The sequence below is a fragment of the Marmota marmota genome, unplaced genomic scaffold (assembly GCF_001458135.2).
Source record: "Marmota marmota marmota unplaced genomic scaffold, marMar, whole genome shotgun sequence".
NCBI lineage: Eukaryota > Metazoa > Chordata > Mammalia > Rodentia > Sciuridae > Marmota > Marmota marmota.
Window position 1 is genome coordinate 13044918 of NW_026000229.1, and position 13925 is coordinate 13058842.

The window sequence follows — 13925 nt, forward strand, 5'->3', positions numbered from 1 at the left end:
GTCCAGCACCACCTGGGGAAGAGGCTGGCTGGTTTGTGCATGGCTGGGCTGGGCTGGGCTGGGCGGTCTGGGCACCAGCTGCTGGGAATCCCTCCTGAGGGAGGGGAAACAGCTTTGAGGCTGAGACTAAGGATGAGCTGCAGGTGCGGCACAAGGAGGAAGACAACAGAGAGTTGGGGAAAACTAAAAGGGTTGTGAAGAGTGAAATAGCATATTGTTCACATCATTTAATTTTGACACATGCTTATGGAGCACCTATAATATGTTCACCATAAGTGAAAATGAGAATCGAAGTGCTCGGAATAAGTAGAGCTTATAGCAAAAACTCATTTAGTAAAAATCTTATTAAAATGTTATCAAAAGCTGGGGATGCTTTAAAATCTGATTAAGAAAGTTTGAACAATAATAATTAGGAGTGAAGTCCCAGAGATATTCTGTGTTGGTGCCCCTTCCCTTAAGGAAAGGGCCAAAATGAATTCCAGTGAAGTTGGTCCTTTTGTCTCCAAAATAAGAGCAGAAATTAATGACTTTGCCAGTCTGCCATTGCCAACCACTGCAGCAATAGATGGACTTGCACAAGGTGGTGGTCTTAAATTGGCTCAAGACTGTGATACAGTAGTAGCAGCTTCCTCTGCAAAAATGGGCCTTGTTAAAACAAAGTTGGCAATTATTCCTGGTGGAGGGGGAACTCAGTAATAATCACATGCCATCAGAATGTCCCTGGCCAAGGAGCTCACCTTCTTTGCGGGAGTCTTTGATGGCCAGGGACAGAACCAGGAGGTGGATGCTGTCTACAGAAAGACTCTGGACCTAGCAAGAGAGTTTCTACCTCAGGAAACTGTTGCAATGAGAGAGGCAAAATTAGCAATTAATCAAGGAATGGAAGTTTATGTAGTAACAGGATTAGCCATAGAATAAGCATGTTATGCTCAAACTATTCCAACAAAAGACAAACTTGAAGGTCTTCTTTCTTCTAAAGAGGAAAGGCCCCCTCACTATAAAGGAAAATAGGAAAAAAAAAAAAAAACATTAGTTTTTACAGTGTCACTGTGATAAAAGTACTTCTGAAAGTATCTTTCAAATCCACTCTGATGCCTCAGCACATGGAATCTCAATGACCAAAGTGAAGAGCAAGTAACTCATATAGTGTGTTAAGCATCTGGAATGGACCCATATGTGTACTTCATGCCAATGTGTATCATGTTATATTCACTCAGATTTATAAAACTAGCAGTATATATTGTCAAAAACAAATTTAAAATTTAGATATATGGGGCCGGGGCTATAGATCAGTTGGTAGAGTGCTTGCCCAGCATGCACAAGGCCCTGGGTTCAATCCCCAGCACCACCAAAAAAATAAAAAATTAGGTGAATGTTTTAAAATAGTTCCTGCATATGAGGTTTTCCATTCTTAATTTTTTAATGTGAATAATGTATATATTGCAAATTCTAGGGAATAATATTGATTATTGATTGTATGTCTATCTACTATACTGCATTAAGAAAATAAAATAACTTCCACATATCAAAAAATAATAAATTCACAAATTGATTTTCAGATTAATAGACTATTTTGGGGGGTCAAAGACAGCATGAAAGTACAAATGCTCAGATTTTTTTCAAATGTTAATTAAGAGTGGAATAGATAAGCCTTGTCATCTCATTCCTCCTTGCGTTTGTTTTTTGTTTTGTTTTGTTTTCGGTACTGGAGATTGAACCCAGGGGTGCTTACCACTCAGCTATATCCCAGATCTTTTAATTTTTTATTTTGACCCATGCTGTTTACAGAAAGACCCTGGACCTGGCAAGAGAGTTTCCACCTCAGTTGTCCAGGCTGCTTTTGAACTAATGATCCTCCTGCCTGAGCCTTCCATACAGGAATGTGCCCTGTGCCCAGCTCCTTCTTGTTTTTTGATGAATGTGAAAAACTAAAGGAATAAAAATTAGGTACCTTCACGAAAATGGGCATACACATAAAATTAGATTAAAGTTAAGGAGTCCTATAATTCCTGTTTCTCCTACAAATTACCTTAAAAGAATTCAAATATGAAGTAGGAAACTAAAATAAAATAAGACAATTCCTGGGTAGGAGCCTAAATTGAAATTTTCATGGTAGAAAAGCTGTTTTATAGTCTTAGAACCAGAATTTATTTTTGTTTCCCTCATGTTAGAAGGAACAAAGAAGTTTTTAGCAAACCCTGATTCCCTAATACTTTATTGCTATTCACTTGACATTGAAGATAAAGTTATTAAAAAGTTTCTAAAGTACATGCATGTGTGTGTGTGTGTGGGGGGGAGTGCTGAGAATCTGTGAGGTACTTTTAAAATTGGGCTTATTATGGCCAAAACATATATTATATCATTAAACATATATTGAATATTTAATGTTCAAATAATGGAGGGGTGATAAAAATCATTGTTCTTATATTCAAGGATTTATTTTAATTTTGTGGGAGGGGTAAATAAACATAATCATGAAAGTAAGCAGCCACTTGCTCCACTACAGTGTTAGGAAAGTTCAAGGAGAGGGATGATTTTATTTGTGTGAGTAGAATGAATCAAAGTTTTCAAGAAGGCAGTGGCATCAAATTTGGTCTTAAATTTTAGGTAGAATTTTGACTATTGGGAGAAACAAAAGGATAGAGTGTACAAGATAGAAGAATCACATAGTCAAAGAAAAGGAAATAGAATAATAGAAGCCCAGTTTGCCTGGAAATTAGAAATAATATTGGGAAGGTAGTGTCAGTCTGTTTTTTGTGTCTGTAATAAAATACCCAAGACTTGGTGATTTTCAAAGAATGAAAGTTTATTTACCTCATGGTTCTGGAGGCCAGGAAGTCCAAAACATAATTCTGGCAACTACACAGGGTCTGTGGGGACTTCTCACTGCATCATAAGATGGCAGAGGACACTACAAGATAAGAAAGAGCTAGCATGGTAGCTAGGGCCTCTCTCCCTCTTTTATAAAGCCACTAATCCAATCAAGGGGCCCTACCCTGATGACCTCATCTAATCCTAATAACAACCCAAAGATCCCATCTTCCCATGGGTCCCCATAAACACATTAATTTGGGGATTGTTTCCAACACATGAACTTTGGGGAGACACATTCAAAGCAGAGCAGTTATTGTGTGGGGTCTCCCTTTTGGGAACTTAATGCCAGATGGAGAATAAGCCAGAGGGGACCTATTGTTAATCAGAAAAGCACTGTAACTGGAGCTCAGGAGTATCCATCTGGCTGTGAGAGAAAATATTGAGACCTGAGGGTCAATGCCACATGAGAGCTTCCAATCACCTGATCTTGGACAATGTAATAAGTTCTTGTAAAATTGTTTATTTAATCTAAAAGATTGTCCTGTATTCTGAAGTTGAGTAACTTACACATTATTACCATTGTTTAAATAGTCCACAGAAAAAAAAAATATAAGGGGCTGGGGGTGTGGCTCAAGCGGTAGCGCGCTCGCTTGACATGCGCAAGGCGCTGGGTTCTATCCTCAGCACCACATACAAATAAAATAAAGATGTTGTGTCCACCGAAAACTAAAAAATAAATAAGTATTTTTAAAAAAAAAAAGAAAAAAATATAAGGTTAGGGTGTGACTCAGCTGTCGAGTGCCTGCCCAGCACACACACAGTGTTAGGTTTGATTCCTAACACTGAAAAATAAACAAATAAAAACCTTAAAATGTCTATAGAAAAATGAGTGATACTTGTGATCCTCCTGCCTTCAACCTCCTAAGTAGCTGGGATTTACAGGCATGTGCCACTGTGTCCAATCTGTCATAGATTTTTTTTTTTTAAGAATGTTTTTGTCTGGCAAAATTTAAAGTTGGCAATCCCATATTGGTCCTCAAACCCTTTTCTGAAATACCACAGGTGAGAAAACCAGAAACCTAGGAACTACTAGCACAGGGTAGGGATTTGGACATGGGGGAGATTGGAAATAATGTGAATAGTCTTAGATACAGTGGTAAAAAGGGGGCTGAAAGGAGGGAAGATACTGGGAGGGAAATTAGAAGAAGAATAGAAGTTCATTAGATTAGACAAAGGGGAAGGAAGGAAGGGGACAATGGGAATAGGAAATACAGTAGATTGAATTGGACATCACTTTCCTCTGTTCATATATGAATACATCACCAGTGAAACTCCACATCCTGTATAATCACAAGAATGGGATCTTAATTAGAATAATTTATGCACCATGTATGTGTACTATGTCAAAATATGCTCTACTGTCATGTATGTCTAAAAAAGAACAAGTTTTAAAAAATAGGAACAACCATTTGGCTATGGGAGTCAATGAAGGACAATTTTAAGGGTGCCACTGATAAAAAGAGGGAAATTGGGAGGATCATAGTCTGGTGGAGGCAGAGTGGGCAGAGGCTGGTAAGGAAGATTAGTTTTGGAAATATCATGTGGATGTCCCTGCATTAGAAATGTCCAACAAGCAACCAAGCTACTAAATTGTTAGTCTAGAACTCATTAGGAGGAATCATTTATTAATAAGATAATAGACATTTATTTTATACTTCTATGAGCCAAGCACTAATTTTATGGTAGCTATATTTACATGTCATTTCTATAGACTCCCTTAGAACTGTCTTCATTAAGTATGTGTTATTTAATATTTTCATTAGATTATATTTTGTTTTGTGATGCTTTAAGCCTGTAATTCAAAGCAATACATTGCAGATTCAACAGTATTCAAATTTACAATTTATCCATAAGATTGCAAATGGAAGGAAAACAAAGGTTAAATAAATAAGTTTATTAGTGTATTAGTTAGCAGAAGCTACAGTAACAAATAGACCAAGTGTGTAATGGCACAGCACCATGAAAGTTTCTGTCTTGGTCACAGTTGCTCTCTTGATGGATATGTTAATAAGCTGGTGAGATGGCTCTCCTAAGGGACACAGGCTGAGAGAGTTTCCACCTCATGATTTCTAAGGTCATTCTGTCATATCCATCTCAACTGGCAAGCATGGGTGATTTGGGGCCTTGAAGTGCAACACATTTTTACTCACACTTTACTTGCTAGGACTCAGTCACATGAACACATATAACTGCATTGGCAACTGGGAAGCACTGCCAAACTTTGTGTTCAGGAAGAAGAGGAAATGGATTTTGTTGAACAATTAGCAGTCTGACATAATTTGCATTAAATAATCTGAGAAAACAGTTAAATTCTACTCCATAAGACACTTGGTGATGAAGAACATTTTGTATATCAATGAATAGAATCTTTAGCACTGCTCCTCTGGAAAGTAGTTATGGGCACTTAAAAAGAACTTCTATTCATGTAACAGTTATGCCATGCTTTAATAGAAACATAAAACTGTTGAACTCCTATAACATTGTTTAGAGTCCTTGAAAGGATATGATTTTTTTTTTTCTAGCTGAAAAGCAATCTCAGCTAACTGACCTGAAATGGTGGGAGAGAGGAAACTATTCCAGTGTTGATATGTTTTCTATAAGCATATCCTTGATGACCTTCATCTTTGTTTCTAGGAATATGTTCCTCTTTTATGTGTTTGTTGTCCTGAATTTCTTTTACTATCAGTATTTTTTCTTCAAAATGGTTCTAAAGTGACTGCATCCTTCCTGTAACTCTTACTTAGCCTAGGACTACTCATCTACTTCCAAAGACTTTGACTGTAAATCTCATACACTTTAGCCGAGTTCTGAATTTGAGCCTGAATTGTGTACTTACAGTAGCACATAGGAACTCATTTTCAGTAATACATCACTTGATATTTATATTTTATGCATGAAATATAACAATTTGGTTATTCCTATCTTTTGATTACCCCTTAAGACTAAATTATTTTCAATTTAAGATCAAATATCTTTACTGGGGATATTTTCCTCAAAGTCTTATGGTTATCAACAGCTCTGCTTTGATAAGTATTTCATTCACACCAATATATTGTTTATTCTGACATAGGACTGGGAAAGGGATACCTTCAAAAAAACATTAGGATTCCATATATTAGCTCTGCTTTAGGTTGTTCCTAGGTAAGTGGTGTAGTCTCTCTAGTAAGTAGTAGCAATCAGGAGAGAAGCTGAGGTGGGGGTAATAGGGATCATTAGAAAACTTTCACAGTGATACTGAATTAGATCACTTTTGTGGAATTTTTTGCTTTGGTCTCCTAGCATCAGAACACTCTTTGGGCAGAATCCTAGAATAGCTAGGAGGCAGGGTTACACATCCCACTGTGGAAACTAAAGGGGGCACATAATCTTTTTCTCTGACAGCTGGACCATCTGCAAATATTCTTGCTAAGGGCTTCAAACCTTAAGGGAGTGACACAAAAATGCAGGATGCATTTGCAGCAGTAGGGTTGGTGTGGCGGGCTGTCCACCGCTTAGAGATGACTTCTCTGGTGGGGGTCTCTGCAGAGTATCCTATAGTGTCCTCTTGGCTGTGCTCCAGGGTGCCCAGCATTCCATTTACTGCTCATTTTTTGGACCTTGTTCTTTGGTTCTGTGGTAGCCTTATTTAAAAACTGCTTTCTGCTTATCGGTCGGGGTAAATTTCTGTTGTTTTCATCCAAGAATTATGACTAACACAGACATCAGCTACACCTAGGTTTTTCCATTAAAAACGACTGTTTTTCTTTTGAAAAAAAAATTATTTATCAACCAGAACACTTTAAAAATTAAGAAAAGCAACCCCCCAAAAAAATTATAACTTCATCACCCATAATAAAACCACTGTAAAAACAATTTAAAAAAACATTTTGTTTGGGTACATACCCTCTCTGGCCTTTTTTGTGGGCATATGAATATATTCTTCCTTTCTTTAGCTATTATAAAAAGTAACATGATACTATGGTCAACATGCTTGTCACACATGTTCACACACTTGCATCCTGAACTTGCCTGCTCTTCGGCTTTACCCTCAGCAGTACTTTCTCACATCAGCTCAGACATAGTGAGTTGGCCAGCTGAGGGAAAAGTATTTGTCACACTTTCTTTTCCTTTGGACTCTTTTCCTTTTTTTTTTTTTTTTTTTTTTTGTGATACTGGGGATTGAACCCAGGGCTTTGTGCATATGAGGCAAGTGTTCCTCCACTGAGCTACATCCCAGCCTATTTATCACATTTATTAAAATTGCCTTTGAGTAAGTAAATATATGTGAAAGTCATATAATTCTCAAACACAAGAATTTATGTAGAATGAGTTCAGGTAAATTATTGGGCCAGAACACCAATCTAGCAGAGTAAAACATGTTCCTCTGCTGGGTAAGAGTCCTCAAATACCTACCAAGGCTATCTCATTTGGTCATATGCAAATAAATTAAAAATATTTACGTTAAAAGTGCTAGAATCCAGAATTTCCAGAGAAAGTTTAAGGTGGGGCATACTCTTCCAAAGGAACTCAACATTTGACTAGAAATACAATAAAAATTTACTAACTTCTCAGAATGCAACAAACTGATCTCTAATTCATGAAGAATTGTAGAATATATGTTTGAAAATAGATCAATATATGTAAGAACAAATAACAACTGCCATTACAAAGCAAAGAATCTGAGAGGACAATTTTGCATGTATGCTAAAGATTATGAATATCATTTGCAAATAGCAAATACATTGGAAATTCTTATAAAGTCTGATCTCTACCCTTCTATCCTAATATATTTAGTACCCTTTCTTTATAGAGGTGCAATACAACCCCAGATGAATTAAAACAAATTCGTACACTCTAAATTAATTGCTTTTTTTTCAATCTAAATTGTCTTTAGTCACATTCTTATTCTATGGCTCCTCATTCCATTATTTATCTTTAAGGCATTTTTTTTTATACAGCTATATCTTAATACTAAAAATAAGACCTATACCTCTGGTTTTATTCCTGGTAAACAGTAAACAAATTTTCCTCTTATTGCTACCTCCAAATTATTTTTAATAAATATATTTAAGGAGCTGACTCACAGAATTTTTAGTGATTCAAAACAAGTATACAGGTGATAGGTTTTTTTTTTTTTTTTCTCTTTCAAAATAAACCACCTTTATTCTGCTTTTAAGATTTCTATGATTAGCTTAATTTTTAAAGTCACATATTATGGACATCTTCATCTAACTGTCTTTTCTCTAAGACCAATCTATTGATATGGTAACTATTCAATCAATATGTTTTTTTAAAAAACGTTAAATATTTTATTAAGGAAAAGAAAATTAGGAATAACTTTTTAGATCCTGGGTCTCAACATTCCTTTGCTCTTCAAATCAAAATTCATAGTATTCACATTTGTTACCATGGATTTCAAAAGAATAATCTACATTTCTAAAAGCTATTTATATAGGAGACAAAAGAGAGTATAATTAAGCTGGAGTCTTTCCATATCATTGTCTTTGGGGTCCAAGCAGCAGATCCATAGTGTAGGTGAAAGAGTACTATGGCTAGGCTCCAGTATATGTGCTTCAATTGAAGAATAAAAAGCTGAACTGTGAATACATTAGCTTGACTTATGAGAAAGTTGCTAACCAAAGGGTCTCCATCTTTAGAGACCAAACAAGAAAAAACCATCTAAAATGGCAGTAGCAATAATGTCCATATTTATAAAAGAGTACTTTTCAACACATATCAAAAGAGACTAAGAACACACATTGCTTGTGTCTTTGAGAACAAAATGAGCTGCTCATTTGTCTGGAATGATTCTTGATGGAAAACATTTTGGAACATTTCCTTACTTGAAAGCCATCTTTTTCTCTAGGGATTAAAAATTTTGAATTGTATCTCATTTATTCTCCTCAGTGGAAATCAAGCCATTTCAGAAGTTAGAGACTATATCTTTTATAATCTAACCTTCTATAATCTATATAGGATCACTCATTGAGGAACTCCACCTGTTCCTATTACATATCAAAATTCGACCAAGATTCCTTGATATAGGGCTTCTTTTCTTACTATATTTTTTAAAATGTAGACTCACTCAGGACATTTGTTGACTACCATAGTATGCAATAAAATTTAATTTAAAAACTGTAAATTTAAGAGCACTTTTTTTTGTTTAGTCAAGTCTTGTTAGGACAATCAGTTAACTTTAGCTAAGCTATATTACTATTTCCTTTTGATAATAAAAAATAGACAAAAAATCATATTAAAACTTTCTTAGGAATAAACAAGAAAATTTCTTCTTTCAAAATATGTTAGAAAATGGTCAGTACTCAAAAAATAATTTTGTGGCAGGGGGTGGGTAGGTGGGAACTTGATCAGAAGCACTTGACCACTGAGCCACAACCCCATCCTTATTTTGTATTTTATTTAGACCCAGGGTCTCAGTTGCTTAGTGCTTTGCTTTTGCTGAGGCTGACTTTGAACTCGCAATCCTCCTGCCTCAGCCTCTTGAGGCAAAAAATACTTTTGATGGTTCAGCTTCTGTAATGATTGACATTTAAGGAAGCCTTCTTTCAAATTTTCTAACACTAATACAAAAGCTGTTATCAAAATGTATAAAGATGCTTCTAAAACAAGTTAAATTTAATATTTTGATTTGGTGATCAGTTTATGATTTTTTTTTTTTTACAATTTTGTTTCCATACAATGTTCTTAATGAGGGTTTGGGCTTCCAAGTCATTCTCTTCACTCCTGGTACACCAATGTGAGCTCTTTGCTTCTGTTTAGCAATGCTGGAAGCCTGCACATCTGTGTACTTGATTGGTTGGCTTTAAAGGGATTACTCCTCTGGAAAGGCACTGTCTCACATCATGTTGCCAGCAGTGTGGTCTCAACTGTGATTAAAAGTTTAGGTTGAAGATGAGCATTTATCCTGAAAAACTTTAGGATTCTTGTATTGTAGGGATTTCACACACCATATTGACTTAAAGTGTTTCTGATGAAGAGCTCTGTCATTAAAACCATCTTAAACATCATATCCAGAAATAACAACTGACTCAATGGCAAAGAGGTAATTCCCTCTTGTTTTAAAAGAAGGGAATACAATTAAAAATTTTCAACTACACAAACAGTCTTTATCAAAATTAACAATATCTGAGGATGAGATGTCAGCTAATCCAAGAAATCATCCTATTTATACTTAGATGAAATAAAACAACGACTTTTAATTTTTATTTTGCATTTCCCAGCTACTCAAACATTTGTCAATTTTCAAATTCATTATTTTACCTGAATTTACTGAATAAAATGCTTAGTTGCAGTTTCAACAGCTTGCAATTATTAGTTACTACAGATTCTTCCCCAGTGTAAGGATTCTGTTTTATTTATGTTCTGTAGCTCTTTATTTCCTCCGAAACTTTTTGTTTGAGATCGACACTGTATCAGTGTTATGTAACCATATTTTAAATTTGTAACATGCATACATACATACAAGTTTATCTCTCCCTTGAACCCATGACCCTGAAAATTAAACACAATGTGTCTAAAAAGAAAAAAGTACCTCGGTGTGTAGGGAAAGTGTAGACCTGTAGAAAGACACTAAAATAACAGGTGTATGGCATACGAAGGTAAAGATGTTATCTGTCCTTGTTGATAACAATCCCCTTGATTTATTAACAGCACAGGCAGCCAATTTAGCACACAAACCAGGTCCTAGGGTTGGCCATTAAGAAGCGGCAACCCAAAGGAAATTAGGACTTTAAAAAACAAAGCAACACCCCCCCCCCCAAAAAAAAATGGTAAACCGAAAAACCTGGAGAAAATACTCCAATTAGAGTCTCCTTGGCAACTCAGATGGAACCAAATGACTCAGGTGGACTATTAGAATAAACTGTGCGCCGTTCCCTTTCACTAGACCTATGAAGCCCATAAATTATGTTTGGCCCATAAAACTAAGAGTTACTAGCACCTTCCTTTTCTCCTTTTTAGTATTCCATACATTCAGCAACAGTTCTTAATCCGTGGTCTTCATTCATTTATTGCCTAAACGAGATCCTGAGTGACTTTGGCGATCACTCCTTTTAAGCGGGCCTTATCTGACAACGAAATTAAATGCCCTCGGCGGAGAGAGGGTCAAGACCGAGCGGTAAGTCATCCAAAGGTGGAAGCATCTTGCTCTTATTTACTTATTTATTCAAGAGGCGGCGATGGCGGCGACCAGGACGAGGACGGAGGGCGGGGGGAAGGGGTGCGCGGGCTGTAAGCTGCACCCGTGGGGTAGGTCTCCGCGGAGTGGGGTCAGCCACACTCCCCCAGCTAGACCCGCCGGACCCCGAAGACGACCAGCCCCTCCCCCACTGCACCCTTGACCCCTCCCCCTCTTTCCTGGGCCTTTCATCAGCCCGCCAGCTGCCCCCAGACCTCACTCCGCCCGCCTCCTTCCGCAGCTCCCGCCTACAGCGCGGGCAGGCCCAGGGCAGCCCACCAAGCCCTCAGCCGGGCGGGGACCCTAACCCGACCCCTCCGGCCGCGCCTCCCCCTTGTATAATGCACCTGCGGCCCCGCCCCCGGCCAAACACTGAGGTGGCGGCGGGTAGGCGAGGCCGGGCAGCGGAGCCCTCGAGGTGCAATCACCTTCCCTTCCCCCGCCATTCCGCCCAGCCCCCGCTGGCTCAGCCACCGAGCAGCCGCCGCTCTCCTCAGCCGCCCCGAAGCCTAAAGGGGTCCGTCTCCGGCACCACAACCAAATGGCTGAGCCTCCCTGGCCGGCTGCGCAGCCCGCCCATTGGACCCTTCCCCCCCCCAATGCCGCCACAATTGGCTGTTGCCCGGAGACTCTCAGCAGCGATTGGCTCAAGCTGCTGCCCCTCATCCGCGAAGCCGCAGATCCCGCCTCCATGGTGATCAGGTTAGTGTGCGCCGCGGGTGCTGGGGGCTCGAGAACCGAGCGGAGCTGGTTGAGCCTTCAAAGTCCTAAAACGCGCGGCCGTGGGTTCGGGGTTTATTGATTGAATTCCGCCGGCGCGGGATCCTCTGCAGAGAGAGAGCGCGAGAGATGGACATGGACAAACGGATCCATTTAGAGCTGCGGAACAGGACGCCTTCTGATGTGAGCATTTGCCAAAAATATCTCCGTCGGTCCATTCTCCTACTTTGTGTGTGTGTATGTGTGTGTGTGTGTGTGTGTGTGTGTGTACGCGCGCGCGCGCGTATTGGGGGGGAGGCACTTTTTTTTGAGGAGGGCGACCCGGAGGTGTAGGCTTGGGGGTCGGACTGCAAATGAATTGCAAGATTGGGGGTTGCAATGCCATCCGAGCATGTTCCGGCTGCCGCCGCTGCTGCCCTTGGTGTGTGACTACCTGTGCGTGTGCTCCCGCGTGTGCGAGTGTGGGTTCGAGTGTGTGCGTGCGAGTGTGCACCCATCGGAGGCCAGCAGGCGCACGCGTTTGGGTCGGAGAGAATGGGGCGAAATAGCCCTTGGGGCTCCCTGCTCCCATGACTTCGTCTGGGGGAAAGATTAACGAGGGAGGAGGGAGGAGGAGGAGGAGAGGGGCTGCCTCCTGGATTTAACAACAAAAAGGGGGGGTGTTATATTTTATACATGTATCCCCCTCCTTCCGCCCCCTCCCGCGCCTGCCCCCTCCCTTTCTCCCTCGCTCGCGCACACAATAAGTTTTGGGTTTCGCGAGTCCAGTTTAGTTTCTGATAAATGTGGGCCGAGGCCCCCAGGGAAAGCGCGTGGGGAGGGGGCTTCAGTGGAGTTGGGAATGGCTCGAGTTTAAAGTGCGTCTTCGTTTCTTTGCAGTGATGAGGCGAGAGACGGGGGAGCCATATTTGTAACTTTGTAGTGTTCGTGAACGCGCCCTTTCTCTCCCTCCCTCCCTTTCTCTGCCTTCCTTCCTCTCCTCCTCTTTCTCTCTCACTCTTTCCACCCCACCTTTGGGCCAGATGCTGATGTTTCTTCCTTTCCTAACGAAGGGAGGATAAATTGGAGGGAGGGGGAGGGAATTTCGAACGTGCAAAGGCACAGATAATCCCCGCGCCTCCCCACCCCGAGCGATCGTTAGTGCAAGTTACCCAAAGGCTACGTCCCGGTCCCCCTCGCCCAGCTCCCTCCTAAGATGCCAGCCTTTGGGCCCTGGTGCCCCTCAGCACTAGCCCCTGGCCCGTCCTTCTCCCGGGTGGGCTCCCTGGCAGCCATTCGGCACTTGGTTAATAAATGGGCACGAGAAACTTTGTCAGGACGCGAGCTGCCCAGAGCCGGTGCCCGGGGTGGATATTGGCTGGGTCCACATTTATGCGGGCATGGCAGACGCGCAGCTTCTGGATGGGAGTTTGCCCTCCCGTCGCCGTTATTGATTGGGCAGCGGCGGGAGTCCGGCCCGAGGAAACTTACACGGGTGGGAACTAGAAGGCTCGGGCGAAAGCCCACCTCCGAGGAGGAAGGTGAGGCTGGGTGACTTGAACACTCGTTTTTATTTGTTTCCCTCTTCCCCTTAAAACACCAGTGTTTTCTGCGAGTTGGCGCTCAGCGGAGGAAACCCCTGGGCCTGGGGCGGAGACGCTAGCTGACTCCCCTCTGGGCCCTCGGGGGCACCAGGGGCGCGCAGGCAGGAAGACCCCGCGTCCAGCCTCGCCTCGGTGCCCGGGGTTGCGCGGAGTTGGGAGTCGGGGCAGCACCGACTTGTCGCCCCTCAGCGTGTTAGACCCGAGTCCTTGGCGAAGGCAGGCCTGGCTTCCTCTTTTCCCTAGTTCCTCCCCCAAACCTGAGTGAGACTTTTGAAAACAAGATCCTTTTTGTCCCCCCACCCCCACCATAACGCAGCTGTGGACTGTAGACGTGCGAGTGCCTTATGGCGCGCAGGGTGGGGAGGAAGGGGTGCCGCCACAGAAGGCAGGAGTTTCCGCGAACAATTTGCCGGCAGCCCGCTTCTTCCCGGCTGGGACCCCGGGCCCGAGCTTTTGGGGGCTGGGTGTGGTGATGGGGGAGGGGGCTCGAGCCGCGGTCTTCCCGCGTACTTTCCGGAAGCCCCCTGTGCGGAGGGGGAAGGGCGCCAAGTAGGGGGCCGGGGTCGTGGCCGGTG

General features: G+C 41.5%; 1 protein-coding gene and 1 pseudogene across 2 annotated transcripts in view; both read left to right on the forward strand.

Annotated features, from left to right (window-relative positions):
* Positions 1–335: 335 nt before the first annotated feature.
* LOC107137778 lies at positions 336–1011 on the forward strand (annotated as a pseudogene).
* A 10729-nt stretch (positions 1012–11740) lies between these two features.
* Positions 11741–13925, forward strand: part of Anp32a (acidic nuclear phosphoprotein 32 family member A) — a 33902-nt gene continuing 31717 nt past the window's right edge. The window contains exon 1 of one of the 2 annotated variants that reach the window (XM_015480485.2): positions 11741–11950. In XM_015480485.2, coding sequence (XP_015335971.1) covers positions 11897–11950 — 54 coding nt within the window. In that variant the 5' untranslated portion in view covers positions 11741–11896. Of the gene's footprint in view, positions 11951–12143; positions 12189–13925 lie in introns of those variants that run through there. The other variant, XM_048793434.1, reaches the window with a different exon arrangement.